At 45.7% G+C, this 16,777-nt stretch overlaps 1 protein-coding gene and 1 pseudogene across 2 annotated transcripts in view; one reads left to right on the top strand and one right to left on the bottom strand.

Annotated features, from left to right (window-relative positions):
* CLASP1 (cytoplasmic linker associated protein 1) overlaps positions 1–16,777 on the top strand; it is a 273,563-nt gene that overhangs the window by 26,087 nt on the left and 230,699 nt on the right. Inside the window, exon 2 of the mRNA XM_081096080.1 lies at positions 10,942–11,420. Coding sequence (XP_080952206.1) covers positions 11,226–11,420 — 195 coding nt within the window. The 5' untranslated portion in view covers positions 10,942–11,225. The remainder of the gene's footprint in view (positions 1–10,941; positions 11,421–16,777) is intronic.
* On the bottom strand, positions 1,787–3,720 carry LOC308522046 (elongation factor 1-alpha 1-like; annotated as a pseudogene). The gene is made up of 2 exons: positions 2,935–3,720; positions 1,787–2,357 (listed from the first exon to the last, which is right to left on the bottom strand). The product of its transcript is annotated as an elongation factor 1-alpha 1-like (transcript).

Here is a 16,777-nt window from a genome sequence, read left to right as displayed (position 1 = left end):
GATCTGTGAAGCTCCGATTGGATGGGGAAAACCTCAGTCCTATTGGTTGGAGTAGGATTCCAGGAACTCCTTTATAAAGGCTGGTGTAGGAAGCCACCCATTGTCTTCACTTTCAGAGAAGTGTAAACAAGGAACCCAGAGCTGGTGAGCCTTGAGCCCTGGCAAGGTCCAGAGCTATGCACTGATTGTTTAGTCGAGACAATGGTGGCTCAAGCAATTTACTGACCTTTAAGATAGTCTGTCTGTCTGTCACCAGAATTGCCTGACTAAGGGCTAGATGTCTGGTCTCTGTCATTTGCGCGCAGCCCTTCTCCAGATCCCGAATCCTGAACCATGCGGGACATGGCTCACACAGGCTGGCACAGTGCAGGCAGGCAGCTTAGCAGAGAGACCTGTAGTTCCGTGCAGGCTTGTCCCTGAAGTATAGTTGCATGAAAGGTTCTCGTGTAGAAATGGCTGCTAGGCTCTATTTTTCTTTTTTTAAAAGGTTGCCACCAGAGCTCTTTTTGGTAGGGTCTTCTTTCTCAGGGTTCTCATTTTAATCCCCTACTTCTCATGTTCCACGTACTACATATAGCTCTTTAACATTTTCATTATGCCTGACTTCTCCATAATTTCTAGGGAGATTTTTGATGTAGTCATTGATTAACTGGTGCTGGTAATTTAAATTGTACTTCTTGTAAATATGTTTTTATTGATTTCAGAGAGGAAGGGAGAGGGAGAGAGAGATAGCAACATCATTGATGAGAGAGAATCATTGATCGGCTGCCTCCTGCATGCCCCACATTGGGGATTGAGCCCACAATCTGGGCATGTGCCCTGACTGGGAATTGAACCATGTCCTTCTGGTTCATAGGTCGACACTCAACCGCTGAGCCACGCCAGCCGGGCAACATTTTCATTTTTATTTATTGAGTGCCCATGCTTTGGACTTTAATGAGGCGGTAGTAGAGTGATGTAGAATTGTGGAAAGAATACAAACTTTGGGGCAGGTTGATCTGGTTTTTAATAACTGCCTGATAATAACTAGCTTTAAAACCCTGGGTAGTGTTCTTTTTAAAACCTAACCTTTCTGAGATTTATTTCCTTATGTTCAAAATAGGAGTGCTAATGCCTACTTATCTCACTGGTATTTCATTGTCTCTGCCTTACCACACTTCTTCCCTCAATCATTCACAAGGTCCCACCTCCCTTGTTAATTGTCATTAACTAATGGGTGCACATTCTATCCACATTTTAAGACAGAGTTCAAACTGAGTTTTGTTTACTGGTATATAGTTTTGACTTGGTCATTCCAGGTCTTCTTGATCCATCCCTTCTCCGATATGACCACAGTATGTACTTAATACCCCTTATTAGGCAGGTGCAACATTCTGCCTGTGGAATCAGCAACCTATGTTTTTGTTGAGTTCATATATGACAACCTCTCTGTATGTTGTCTCCAAGTAAGTTGGAAGCACTTTCACGTTGTCATAGACTATAGTTACTTCTTTAAAACTTTTTTTTTTCTTTTAACAATGGGTCTGAACATTCTGTGACAGATTTTTGGTCAAGTTGTTTTGATTAAAAAGTACTGATTTTAAAAACTAATAACTTAAAAACTGCCACACACACAGAAGAACCAAATGGTCCACAAGACAATCTCCTTTCCTCCTGAATGCTTTACCATGAGTGCAGTCATTAACCAGTCTTTTACTATTAAACTTAAATGGCCAATTGAGACAAACAGTTCTGAGACCGTTCTCCCACCACTGAGTAAGACGGGGTGGCCGCTATGGGGATGACATCATTCGTCCTTCTGAGCTTTCTGGGCAGACTTGGTGCTTTGCCAGCTCCAGCTGCCTTCTTGTCCACTGCTTTGATGACTCCCACAGCAACTGTCTGTCTCATGTCACGAACACTGACACGGCCCACAGGAGGGTAGTCAGAGAAGCTCTCAGCACACTTGAGCTTGCCATGAACCATGTCGATAAGGGCAGCATCACCAGATTTCAAAAACTTAGGGCCATCCATCTTCCAGCTTTTCCCCAGAACGACGATCAATCTTCTCCTTCAGCTCAGCAAATTTACAAGCAACGTGAGCTGTGTGACCATCCAGCACTGGTGCATATCTGGCCCGGATGGCTCAGGATAATCACCTGAGATGTGAAGCCAGCTGCTTCCGTTGGTGGGTCATTTTTGCTGTCACCAGCCACCTTGCCTCGGCGAACATCTTTGACAGACACGTTCTTGACGTTGAAGCCCACATGGTCCTCAGGAAGAGCTTCACTCAAAGCTTCATGGTGCATTTCAGCAGACTTCCCTTCTGTTGTAACGTTGACTGGAGCAAAGGTGACCACCTTCCGGGTTTGAGAACACTGTTGAGGTCCAGCCCCAACAGGTCCAGGGGTTCCCAAAGGTGTGGACAGAGTCGGCGAAGAATGAAGGACACGGAGACAGCTGCTCTACTGATAAGCTACAAGGAAGTGACTGAAGGAGATTCTCCTACCCAGTAAAGGTTATATGTCCTCCCAGCCTTGCTGCTTGCCTTCCCTGGGACTGCCCTGTGTCGGTGGATCTCCAGGGGTATAGGCTTTGGTGCTTTCCCTGGTGGGCAGACCCCTGGGGATGTGGGCCCAACAAGTCCCAAATTTATTGCCAACAGTCTTAGTCCAAGTTCTTCATAAGTAGTACATGGTATTTCTGTAACACTAGGGGGTTTCACTGATTTATTCTCTTCCTTAGTCCTGTTAATCCCTACCTCCAGGGAAAAATCCTCACCTGGGGAAACAACCTTTCTCGGGGAGGTGGTCCTGTTTAAAACACATAGCGCTAAGAGGGGGAGCAAATATATGCCATATACACCAGGTCCTTTGAAACATAAGCTGTGCAGATGTTTCTTCCCTGGAGCGACTGTGTCAAGCAGCAAGGGTGGACCGGCTTCCGGCAGAGCACCAGTCTCCACTCGGTTCTGTCACAGGGATAGGACCAATACCGCCAATTAGGTAGACATCCTGGGGGGCCAGACGCAGGGCCTGGTCAGTTGCACGAGTTGGTGGCAGGATGCTATCCAGAGCTTCAAGCCATCTTTATGGGTGACTTTCCATCCCTTGAACCAAGGCATATTAATACTTGGCTCCAGCATGTTGTCATCATTCCAATGAGAATTTGGCACAAATGCTACTGTGTGACAACTGTAGCCAATTTTCTTAATGTGGGTGCTGACTTCTTTAACAATTTCCTCATCTTTTCTGGCTGTAGAGTAGCTCAGTGGAATCCATTTTGCTAACATCAACAATCAGTTGTTTCACACCCACTATGTAAGCCAGAGGGGCATGCTCATGGGTCTGCCCATTCTTGGAGATGCCAGCAGCAACAATCCGGACAGCACAGGTAGCCTGAGATGTGCCTGTAACGATGTTTTGATGAAGTCTCTGTGTCCTGGGCCATCAATGATGTTCACATAATACTTGCTGGTCTCGAATTTCCACAGGAGATATCAATGGTGATACCTCACTCACGTTCAGCTTTCAGTTTATCCAAGACTCAGGCATACTTGAAGGAGCCCTTCTGAATCTCTGCACTCTCCTCAAATTTTTCAGTGGTTCTTTTGTCGATCCCACCACATTCATAGATCAGATGGCCAGTAGTGGTAGACTTGCTGGAATGTTCGTGTCTAATGACAGTGATGTTGATATGAGTCTTTTCCCATTTTGGGTTTGAGTTAGTGGTGGTTTTCATGACACCTGTGTTTTGGTGGCAAACCTGTGGTGAAAAACCTATAGTTATATCTTTTGTAGCTTCTTCAGTGAGGTGTGGTTATGATGAGGGACTTGCCTCGACCAATGGAATGTAGCAGGAGTGATTTACAAGTTGTGGATCCTAGGCCTTGGCAGTCCTGGCAGCTTCCCACTTTGCTGTTTTGGAGTGCTCCACCCACTATGTAGTGAATGTGTGCTGTACTCCCGAATGGTTAGAGATCATGCATGGCAGGGTGTCCAGCCAGCAGCCAATATCAATGCCTCAGACATGTGAACGTTGCCACTGTAACGTCTTCGGCCCCTATCAAGCTGGCAGATGACAGCAGCTGCATAAAGGTTCTAAGGAAGATTAGTAGAATCTCCCATCTGAGCCCAGCCAACCCACAGACCTTTGAGAAATATTAACTTTTTAAGCCACCAAATGAAAAGAGTCCTACTTTTAACTTGTAACTTATGGAGAAGTCTGCAGTAGACTAAGAAGTTGCAGAGCTTGCGGTTGGTTCCGTTCTCCCCATTCGCCACCTTTAATACTCAATAGTTGTGTACCTGAGTGCCACAGAGTGGTTATGATGAGTCAGGGCTAGAGATAGGAGCTATTAAAAAATGCCTTCTGCAGCCTCTTCCCATCCTTACTCTTGGTTAGTGTATGTGGAGCCAGTATTCCCCAGAGTGCAATGCAGAGGTAGCAGTCAAGACTAGAGGGCAGGATTCTCAACCTTATTGCTCTTTTCATGACATCAGACTGTCTTATTCATTCTTGTTGAAGATGGTACTTTTTAACTTCTGCCTCTTAGCCTGCAGCAGAGTTGGGCTATTGTTCTGGTTTAGGTTCTAATCTATATATACTAGTGGCCCGGTGCACGAAATTCGTGCATGGGGGAGGAGGTGTTCCTCAGCCCGGCCTGCACCCTCTCCAATCTGGGACCCCTTGAAAGATGTCCTATTGCCGGTTTAGAGGGATTGGGCCTAAACCAGCAGTTGGACATCCCTCTCGCAATCCGGGACTGCTGGCTCCTAACTGCTTGCCTGCCTGCCTGCCTGCCTGATTGCCCCTAACCACTCTGCCTGCCAGCCTGCTCGCCCCCAACTGCCCCCCGCCGCCAGCCTCCTTGCCCCCAAATGCCCCCCCTCCAGCCTGATCATCCCCAATTCCCCCCTTGCTGGCCTGCTCGCCCCCACCTTCCCTCCCCACTGGCCAGCTTGCCCCCAACTGCCCCCCTGCTGGCCTGTTCACTCCAAACTCACACCCCCCCCCCCCCCCCCCGCTGTCCTGATCACCTCCAACTGACTCCCACTGATGGCCTGCTTACCCCCAACGGCCCCACCCCCCACCTGATTACCCACAACTGCCCTCCCCTCTTGGCCTCTAACCACTTCTACCTCGGTCCCACCACCATGGATTTGTCCAGAAGAATGTCCGGAAGGTCTCCTGGAAGGTCTCCCAGTCTAATTAGCATATTACCCTTTTATTAGTATAGATAGAGTCCTGGTGCATGGGGGGGAGGGGGCGGAGCGGGTGGCTGGTTTGCCCTGGGTGTCCAGGATCAGGGTGGGGGTTCTCTTGGGATGTGGGGCGGCCTGGGTGAGGGCCTGTGGTGGTTTTAGGCCTGCCATGCCCCCATGGGGTGAGGGTCCCCGCTGGGGGGCATAGCCAGCCTGGGTGAGGGGCTGAGGGCTGTTTTCAAGCTGGCCATACCCCCTTCAGGGTAGGGGTCCCCGCTGGGGTGCCTGGCCAGCCTGGGTGAGGGGCTGATGACTGCAGGCTGGCCAAACCCCCAGCGGGGATCCTCACCCCATGAGGGTGTGGCCAGCCTGGGTGAGGGGCTGAGGGCTGTTTTCAGGCTGGCCACACCCCCTTCAGGAGGGGGTCCCCAGTGGGGTGCCTGGCCAGCCTGGTGAGGGGCTGATGACTGTTTACAGGGTGGCCACGGCCCTTGGCAACCCAGGCTCCCAGACCCTCCTTGAGTGGAGGCCATGCCAGCTGGAAGCAGGTATCTGTTATTTATTTGTTTTCTGTAATTGAAACTTTGTAGCCTTGAGCGGAGCACAGGGCGGCAGGGCAGGCAGGAACCTTGGCTTCCTCCATCGCCAGGGGCAACCCAAGCCTCCTGTTCGCTCCAGCTCCCTGGCCACCACCATCTTGGTTGGGTTTATTTGTATACTCGCTACTGATTGGCTGGTGGGGGTGGCGTATGAGTGTAGCAGAGATACGGTCAATTTGCATGTTTCTTTTTTTTAAAAAAATTTTTTTTAGATTAAATCTTTATTGTTTGCATGTTTCTCTTTTATTAGATAAGATAAAAGCCTAAGTGACCAAATGACTGGCCCGACCAGCTGACCGGCTGACTGGCTGGAAGCTATGACATGCACTGACCACCAGGGGGCAGATGCTCAATGCAGGGGCTGCCCACTGATGGTCAGTGCACTCCCACAGCCAACCTCCCGTGACCGGCCAACCTCCCACAATCCCTCCCCCTGGCCGGCCAGGCCCAATCGGCCCTGATTGCTGGCTAGGCTGGGACCCCACCCGTGAATGAACTAGTCCAGAAGCTCACCTTGGGCCCTGGCTGTGTCCTGTTTGTTCTTGTGTCCCCGGGCCTTTCAGTAATGCCTTACACATAACATACCTCATTTTTATTTAGCTCACCCATCGGTAACTGCTGTGGTTCCTGGTTCCAGGTGAACTTCAGACCTTAGTTTCCTTTTTGCAGTCTTCCCTAGTAGGGAACCCGGGTAGGATGTCCTATAGCAGTGGTTCTCAACCTGCTGGCCCTTTAAATACAGTTCCTCATGTTGTGACCCAACCATAAAATTATTTTTGTTGCTACTTCATAACTGTAATGTTGCTACTGTTATGAATCATAATGTAAATATCTGATATGCAGGATGGTCTTAGGCGACCCCTGTGAAAGGGTCGTTCAACCGCCAAAGGGGTCGTGACCCACAGGTTGAGAACCGCTGTCCTATAGGGAACCCGGGCAGGATGTCCTATAGGGGGCCTGGGCAGGATGTGGGTGGAAGGAAAAGATTTTTCCTTCCTCCTCCTGGGTCATCTTCCAAATCCTCCTGCACCTCCTTTTCTAAGTCCTCCACATCCTCTTCTGTTTACTTTCTAAGTTTTCTGAATTATTTAAAATATTAAGTCTTTATGTAATTTTGTTGCTGTATGAAGTTTTGCCTATATGTTTGTCAGTTTGCTTTCGATCTCTTTTTTTAAAAAATATATTTTTATTGATTTCAGAGAAGAAGGGAGAAGGAGAGGAAAAGATAGAAACATAAATGAGAGATGAATGAGAGAATCATTGATCGGCTGCCTCCTGCTCGCCCCCCACTGGGGCTGGAGCCTGCAACCTGGGCATGTGCCCTGACCGGGAATTGAACCGTGACCTCCTGGTTCATAGGTCAACACTCAACCACTGAGCCACGCCGGCTGGGCACTTTCGATCTCTTTTTATGATTCAACTGTAAATGCTTAGAAACTTCTTCCTAGGGGTGGGGGGGAGGTTCCGAGAGGAGAATGCATAATTATTTGCTTATGTATCTAAATATGTCTGTGGAAAGACACAGAAAAGGGGTCATTATTTGCTTAGGCAGGGAAGTCGGGTGGCTGGGCAGCAGTGGGAAGGAGGTCTTGTACTCGTGTACCCTGTGAATTCGGGACCGTGTGGCTGTTGTCCCTGAATACCTGAGATGGAGAAAGTGCTCGAAAGCTTGGGGAAAAGGTACCAAAATCCAGTTTAGTAAGAATAAGAGAGGATTGTCCATTCCATTTTTTTTTTTTTTTAATTAAGAGAAAGAAGAGGAAATGGGGTCTCGGTCTGTGCAATGCCTAGGGCTTCCAGTGGTTTTCATTCTGCACGTGATCGGTGGGAATTTGGGGCCAATTTTTGAGTGTGCTGGAATTCTAACAGAGAGCTTTTATATTATACATATATTATAAGCCACTCTTAGACTGGAATGAGCGGGATCATTTTTCTCCCTGGAATGGAGGCTTGGCTGTCTTGCCCCATTCTTCCCAGGTAAGCACGAAGTCTGACCTCCTTTCTCTGAGTCAGCACAGAACTAGGCCAGACTTGTAATAGCAAGGGTTTGAAGGTGGGGAGAGGAAACTCACTGGGCATGTGGCCTTGGAAAGTTACCTTTGCCTCAGTTCCTTCATCTGTAAAATAGGGATTAATACGTACTTTATAGAGTTGGTTGGAGAATTAGAGATGGTATGTATACATTGTCTAGCATGGAAGCTGACACCCAGGTAGATTCTTTAAAATGGTGTTATCATCATTATTGGTTAGTGCCGGTTGATTTTAGGCTCCTTGAAGGAGTAAAGGACATGGATTCTTTCGGTTGAGAATGACAGGTAGATGTTTAGGGGAGGAAGGAGTGGGTCAATTATCTCTTGGTGTGGTTTGACTAGGTCAGGGGTGGGCAACCTTTTTGTGAGTGCGTGCCAAAACCAGCAAAATCTCTGACTCAAAATTCTTCTGCGTGCCAACCCTAATTTTTTGAGAACATGTTACGCCTACTTGATATCTCTTAAGGTGTACGTATGTGAGGAACCTTGAAGCAATAATAAAATTCATTCGAGCGACAAAAACACAGTATATGATGATGAAAAATACATTTATTTTTTAATGTATACATGTACACTGATAGTCCGACAGAAAACTTTACGACTCTGTTTGATATTATCAGTGGGACTTTTGCTGCTGCATCACTGGTGACAGAGATTTTACATCAGGTTTATATTTTGTGACCTTCAGAGATATGCACGAGCTACTACTTTCATCCGTCAGGCTACTCCTATTATGAGACATAACAAAATTCATCACTGAGAACAAAGATTCACAAGCGTATGTGGATGAAATCAAAACACTGGTCGGATCTAGGAAGGCAGGGAGAGTTAAGGCAGAGGCATAGAAATTGCTCTTTCCCTCTCTCATCAATCCATGTCTATGGTCTTTAAGATAACTTGTTATGTAAACTTATTTATTTATCTAAGATGCACCTACACTGAATTTATCTGAAAAATAAAAAAACTCGATATTAAGAAAAAAATTGTAAATGGAAGATTGTAAGAGAGGGTTTTGTGTGCCAGCAAAAGTTACTGGCGTGCCATGTTTGGCATGCGTGCCAGGGGTTGCCCACCCTAGACTAGGTGGATTTGGTGCTGGTCTCCTTAGATTGATTTGCGTAGCTACAGTCCGATGAATGGCTGCCCGGTTCCAACTGGCCTCGCTCAGGCCTGACCGTTGCTCCTGGAAGTGGGCTGGAGAACATGGCCTCTCGCGTTTTGGAAGCTAGAGCATCTTCCTGGTAGCATGGCAGCCTCAGGCGGCATTCTGAGGGGCTCCAGTGCTTGCTGTCAAACCCCTGCTTGCTTTGCAGTTGCTGATTTCCAGCTGGCCACAGCAAGTCTCAGGACCAGTTCTAGAGTCACTGTGGGTGTGGCAGACTACGCCTTGGTGGGGGAGGAGTAGCAAAGAATTTGTGGCCATTTCACAAGCCCAACCTTGCTTGCTCTGCTTCTTGGGCTAATACTGGGCCTGGAAAGAAAAGGTTCTGTTGGTTGCTCCTGTTTCCTGTATCACTGATACCTTCTGTAGTCCAGCTTACGAGCTGTTAAGGAACTAGAGATATTTTTGTTTGAACTAAAAATTGGAGAGAAGGGTAATAGCTGCTTTTATCTATCTCAGATCCTTCTTGTGAGGGAGGGACTGGTTCCCGGGTGTGGAACTGACTGGAGAACAGATGCTCCTCCCTTTGGGGAAGGCTTGCCATGTGAGATGGTGAGTTTTACTCCCCGTCCCCAACCCCCTGCGTTGTTTGACGCAGTAAAGCACGAGTTGGGCAAGCACACACCTGGGGCTTTGAGGGAGCATTTTCCTTACTGACTTACATGATTCCTGTGGGTATAAAAAATCTCTGATTCTGGAACTCGGAAAGACCATTGTGCTTCGTGTGCGGAGAGAGGGGATGAGGCTGGGTGATGCTAGGGAAGGAAGTACTGTGTGCAGAGTGGAAGAGCTGCCACGCACAGCCTTTGAACTTACTATGTGTAATAGCTCAGCGTTCCCTGCTGGAGCCCTGAGAGCTGGTGCAGGGTTGCTGTGCAGAACTTCTCTCTTTAGCAGTGTCAGGGGCTGCTGCATCTGGAAGGCAGACTTTCTATGGGTCTTCTTAGGTTGGATTGAAAGGAATTGACGTAGGAAGTACGCGTGTACAATTGCTTCAGCAGCTGTAGATTAAATGGTCAGCTTTTTCACTTAATGAAAAGGATTGTGGTACTTTTCCTGTATCATGTGTTTTGCCCTACCCCAAACATGATTTTGAGGTCTCCTGCTTTTATAACAGTACCAGGCCCATGTGGAGCGATTGTCTGCCAGTGGAGAGCTCCATGTCAGTAACTGATCAGAATATGAGCCGATTTCCTTCTTTCCTTCATTACTTTCTTTGTTGTGGAGGGGTTGTATAAAGGCTACCGCTCAACTGTTGTAAAGCTGCTAAGCAAGAAGTTTGATGTAGGGACTGGCTTTGACTTCTAATGTTACCAGACTGACCACTTTGGTCAATGGTGTTTCTATGGAGCCAACCCCATATCCAGCCCTTGGTTTTTGGAAAACTGAGAGGGAGGCAATAAGCTGCAGACACAGAATGGTGTTAAGTTTTTGTTGGGAAGCAACATTTAAGCTACAAATAAATAAGCCAGCTAAAGCAGAGAGTGCTTTGCTGACTGGTACATTTATAAACTGGAAAATTGTGACAAACCTCAACCCACCAACTGTGTAGCCCATTGGCTCTGCTTGGGCCTTCCGTGTTCTTCCTGATAGCAATAGTAACCATGGCCCTGGCCCGTGTGCCGGTTGGTTGGGTGAATGGTCGCTGGTTAGATTCCTGATTGGGGCACATGCCCAAGTTGTGGGCTTGATCCCCAGTAAGGAGTGTGCAGGAGGCAGCCGATCCATGTTTCACTCTTAATGGATGTTTCCCTCTCCCTCCCTCTCCCTCTAAAAAATCAATTAAAAAATCTTAAAAAAATAATGATTATGTTATTCTGATATGATTGCCGAGCATTCCTGATTCTCGTTTCCACTTGCCATTATAAATGATTCTGCAGCATGAACTGCTTTGTCTTTGATTCAGTGTTTTATAACATTTGAGTGTTACATTATCTGTGCTGATTTGTTCTTTTCTTACTTTTCAGAATGGACTGCTGAATTATGAAGTATTTCAGACCCAATACCAGGACTGCACTCTGCCATTCACTCCTTTATCGTCTACTAGTTATTTAAATTGAACTTTTAATATCCTGCCAGCTGCTCTTCAGACACACATGGTGCATTGTTGCCATTCCCCGGATTGCATCTTTGAAACACAGGCTCTTAGTAACCTTCAGCGAACAAAGAGGCAACCTCCCGGGTACACTAACTGGGAGGGTGTCACCCTGACTGCCCTCTAGCTTTTGCTGCATCTCAATTTGAATTCACCATGGAGCCTCGCATGGAGTCCTGCCTGGCACAGGTGTTGCAGAAGGATGTGGGGAAACGACTGCAGGTTGGCCAAGAACTCATAGACTATTTCTCAGACAAACAGAAGTCTGCTGACCTTGAGCATGACCAGACCATGTTAGATAAACTTGTGGATGGACTCGCTACCTCTTGGGTGAACTCTAGCAATTACAAGGTAAGCTGTGCATTAGAAGGCACTCCAGGTGGCTGGGCTGCCTTCGTGGATCCGAATTGGTCCTTAGGAAAAAAATCTTTGTGAGCAATCAGCATGATTCCTTGGCTTCCAGTAAGACACCTGGTCAGGTTATGGCTCCTAGACATGTCATTCTAGAAGAAGTAGAGTTTCCTTTGATTTTTGTTTGAGATCAAGAATTGTTATCTTTCAGCACTTTGAGAGAAGGCCAAGTGAACCGGTAAAGAGAAGGTCTTATGTTGGAAAGCATTTGCAGCCTTAAGGTAGAAGTGAATGTTGTGTCCTGCACCGGGTGGGTCATGATACCTTGGTGAGTGGCCTTTCATGAATGAGGAATGTCTTCCTGATTTTCTCGGGGACTCTTCTGTGTGATGGCCTGGAGCTTATACTTCAGTTCTAAAAACCAAGGCTTTCTGTGCCCTTGCCCGGTGGAAGGTGCAGGCAGGGTCCTCTGACCAGCTGAGTTGTGAAGGTTGACCATATATACCAAGGACTGAGTTTTCGTGAATAAAAACTGGACTGGACTTGAAGTGCAGAAGAGGTGTCTTGCTCTCTCTGCCTCCCCCCTCCCATGAAATGCTTTTAGTGTGAAAAGAGGGTGGCCTTTTTGGGTCAAGGTTGTATTGCCAATAGGTGCTGTAGTCATTGGGAAAGGGGCTTACAGAAACAGAATTTTTTGTGCTTTTTCATTGACCCAGTCTTCTGAGATTTATTTGGACTTGAAAACTAGTGCTTACAGTATTCCTTTGTTTACTTGAGTAAACTATACACTGTTTTCCAAATACATTAAACCTTGGTCTTGTCTAAGAGTTAGCAGACTTTATACTTATTAAGAGTGTTACATAGGAATCTAATATTTCACCTACAACTGGATATAAAATTTATTTAAAAGCTGGGCTTAAGTTCTACTCCATCCATCTGTTTATTCACTTAGTTGGAGTTAACAAGTGCTCCTTCCCTGCTGGCATTGGTGCTGAAGGTAGGAGTGTCAGAGTTGAGAGATCCGACTCGAGTGTTCACACTTTTGAGGGCTGTGAAGTCACCTGCGCATGTTGGAAGCACAGCCCCACCTCTCTTTCTCTGTACGTGTTAGGGTGCTTCTGGCTGACCGTAACCAAACACGGACTCAGTTGACTTAGTTACTATTAGAGTAATTTCCTCTAAGAATTTAAGAAATCCACAGTGTCAGGGAAGAAGAGTGCCTGCTGTGTCTTCACCTGAGACGAAATCTTTCTTAGACGCTCCCAGCAGATTTTACATAGCAGAATGGCTTTGCGTGCTTCCCCCAGCATCACTGGAAAATGGGTGGTGTCCATGCTTGCTTTTGACTGTCAGGCTTAACCTCCTGTGTTAAGGAGGCGGCCGGCCTCCGCTGAATGAAGCCCTGGCCGTGTGAAAGGGGGAGTTTGTGAACAGTGTCACACTCCTGTGAGGAAGGTTAGGCAGGGCACCTAGGTACCGTGGGTGTTAACTGAGTAACCTGCCGTCGCTACACTGCGTGAACTTTCTCAGCCTTTCCACGCGTTAGTGTCCTCGTCCATAATGTGTGATGATCGAGTTATTGTAAGCACTAAATGAGAGCATATACCATAACCTTATCACATGCCTGCCACGTAACACACACTCAGACATTAGCAATTGTTATCAAGACTTGGTTCCTGCCTTCAAGGAGTTTAGGTGGGGGTGAGCACTGATAAAGAAGCAAATGGTTACAGGATAGTGTGTGCAGTAATGGAGATTCCCAGGATTTGGTGGGAAGACAGAAGAGAGTAGTAGTGCTGCCAAGAGGAATCCAAGATTTTGAAGATTGACTAGTTTTTTCAGAATAGCACTTGCAAGTAGAGTTTTTCTTTAATTCACCCTGGAGCCTCGCATGGAGTCCTGCCTGGCACAGGGGTTGCAGAAGGATGTGGGGAAATGACTACACGTTGGCCAAGAACTTATACACTATTTCTCAGACAAACAAGGTGACATTTTCTGGGCTGTGGCAGCTCAAGGGAATGAGGGAAACTTATGCTGAGCAGCTTTCCTACTTAATCTCGACAACTTTTATTCAGGCAACACTGCAGTCACCTGCACACTTAGTGGGCCTTGTGCGAACAAACACCAGTGCTTTTTGTGAGTATAGTCCCATAGCCCTTTCTTCAGTTTTAGAATCCCCAAAGCTCTGGAGATTTAGTGTTTTTTACTTGTGAACTGAGGTGCAACTGTTACAGTATAGTCTTTATTTGCTTAGCATGTATTTCACTGCAAAAGTATGAATATGTTTGATTGTGGGTTGCTGTCCCAAATTCTGTTCAAAGGTGTGCACACACACACATATATGTATGTATGTATGTGTGTGTGCGTATATATATGTGTGTGTGTGTGTGTGTGTATACATATATATATTTATATAGCTATGTGCACTGTTTTAACTTGAAAAAATCTGTTCTTATTATTTTGGATCCATCATTGAGGACCTGTATTAACATTGTGGAATAATAATAATAATAGCCCAGATGGTTATGGGACATTTACTATGTACCAGAAAGTGTGCTAAATATATGTTCCTTTTTAACTTATAATTACCACTAGTAGCCCGGTGCATGAAATTTGTGCAAATTGAAAGGAATTAATTAGAGGAACATAATTTGGACTCACTATCTAATATCAATAATATGTGAGCATGAGGCAGTCCACGTTTCTGAAATTCAATGACATGAATTTTAGCTATTACTTTGCCAAAGAAATGGAATTTTCAGATATCATTTAAAAGAGCATTCAATTTAATATTAAAAATTCTGGCTACCAAGTCAGGTCTGTTTTCAATTTTTTGCCAGTGTTGTAAATTGTTTGCAATATCTGCCCATTTGGGGTTGCACGTCATGGTTATGAATAAATCGGGCTTGCCATACCTTGTTACAATTGCCATAGCCTCCTGATATTGCTGCTGCATATTTCTGGGACTACCCTCAGAAGATGATGGAAGTATTATCATTTTACCAATCGGCACATTGTCATTTTCAGATCTAGATTTGAGATAATCCATCAAACCGTTATATTTTTCAACTCTCAACTTAGATTGGTTTGCTTTGATGAAATTCATCCAATTGGCCTCCATTTTTGAATACGAATCTATGATAAACTGTTGAGTTAATTTTCCTGCATTTAAAATAGGATTGAATGTGTCCCGCACAGAGAGATGAAATCCATAATACTGTATTTGTGTGACTCGTGTCCTTACAGTTTGTCTAGTATTATTGTTGATTACACTGTTGTCTCTGAGTCTTAATGCAATATCTGTTCCCCAGCTTTGTTCACCATGTGGAAAAGAATAGGATATGTCATTGCATCTAATGTAGGAAACAGGATATTGATTTGTTTCATTTTAGTGGCATTTGGATTATTTGGATCTGGTTTACAATGAATGAGCAAGTCCCTTTCAAAAGGAGGTTCTCCATCTTCGTTTCTGAATATGACAGCAACCTCGGTTATATGGGGAGAATTATATCTACCTGGGTCACTGTTGCGATTGTATTTAATCACCATTGTTACCTCTGTGGGAGCAATACCTTTTGCTGCTGCTTCAGTTTGGGCTTCCTTTTCTACCTCATGTAGCATCTTGTATGATTTTGTTAAGTCATTTATTTCATGCATGAGGTTGTTGATGTTGATGATGAGTCTTTCTGAGCAGCCCTGGTTTGCTGGCATTGCTAATCTTTTACTTGTAGCTTCGGTTGTATCCAAAATACAGAGTTGAGCAAACTTCCAAGAAACACCATCTGAAGGATGTAAAGTTCCAGTACGGTGATAAACTTGTCCGTGTATTCTAAAACAGTATGGCCCATATCCTGATGGCAATGTAATATTTGCACCCACTGAAGCAAAAGCAAAAGAACTATTTATTGAACGAATATTTTCCATGACATTTTTACTGTCAGAATCTTCCTTTGTAATTACTCTTTTTAAATATGCCGGGTAATCTGGAAAATGTTTATCATTTGCACAGACTTTCCCTTTGCTACAACATCGAGTAAATTTCCCATTGGATGGTTTTTCATCCGAGAAATTGAGTGATAGGCAAAATTCACATCGAACAGTCTTTCCACCACAACTATGTCCGAGAATTGCATGTTGGTAGTACTTGTTGATGACTGTTCTCTCAACATATTCTGTCGTCGCCACCACCTTCTTTCAACTTCAAAGGCACGCTGCTCTGCAGACATTTTCTGTAGATGACGCTGGTGTTTTTCGGCATCAGAGCTACGTTGTATCAACAGGTGTTCTTTAGATGTAGTCCCAACTCTCTACTGTCACGGTCTGAGATGCAGGTGAATGAGAGTCCTGGCTGTCAGGCCGCTGAGAGCTGGTGGGCGTGGCTTGAGCATAGCAGAAAGACGGCTAATTTGCATGTTTCTCTTATTATATAGGATATGAGGTAGATATTGCTCTCCTCATTTTTTTTAAAATATATTTTATTGATTTTCTTACAGAGTGGAAGGGAGAGAGATAGAGAGCCAGAAACATCTATGAGAGAGAAACATTGATCAGTTGCCTCCTGCATGCCCCCCACTGGGGATGTGCCCGCAACTAAGGTACATGCCCTTGACCGGAATCGAACCCGGGACCCTTGAGTCCACAGGCCAACGCTCTATCCACTGAGCCAAACCGGTTCTGGCTGCTCTCCTCATTTTACAGCTGAGACTGATGCTGAAATAAATCAATTAACTTGTTCAAGGTGGCAGAGCCAGTAAATAAGGTTTTTGGACCTCGAACACGCCTCTCCCCAGGTGTTCATGCAGCCGGCGTGTATTAAGCACTTACTATGATGTGGCAGATACTGCACTGAGGGCTGGGTATCCAGAGGGGAAGAGATTGGCCCGGGCCCTGCTCTGACTGGGTATGGTCACTGCTTGGCACTCGAACTATGTCTCAGTCTAGTACAGCCGTGGGCAAACTACGGCCTGCGGGCCGAATCCGGCCCATTTGAAATGAATAAAACTATTTTATGTAATGATGTTTACTTTGAATTTATATTAGTTCACACAAACACTCCATCCATGCTTTTGTTCCGGCCCTCCGGTCCAGTTTAAGAACCCATTGTGGCCCTCGAGTCAAAAAGTTTGCCCACCCCTGCTCTAGTATGTCTGGACTTTATCCCTGGGCACTGTTGTCTCAAGGCCCATGCCATGCTGCCTTGTATTTGAAATTTGTAGGGTTCCTATTGACCTAAGGCTTCCTTTGCCTCTGCCGTAATGATCTTAATGGTCTAATTAATTGAGAGACAGGTAAGACAGAGGAGAGGACAGTGCGAAATGCTGGATAGGAAATAATTCACTGTTAAATTGCATCATATC

Source organism: Myotis nattereri, assembly GCF_964212035.1.
Source record: "Myotis nattereri genome assembly, chromosome: 7".
In the NCBI taxonomy this organism is placed as follows: Eukaryota; Metazoa; Chordata; class Mammalia; order Chiroptera; family Vespertilionidae; genus Myotis; species Myotis nattereri.
The sequence above is the reverse complement of the archived record's forward strand: the minus strand, read 5'-3'. Positions and strand labels throughout refer to the sequence as shown.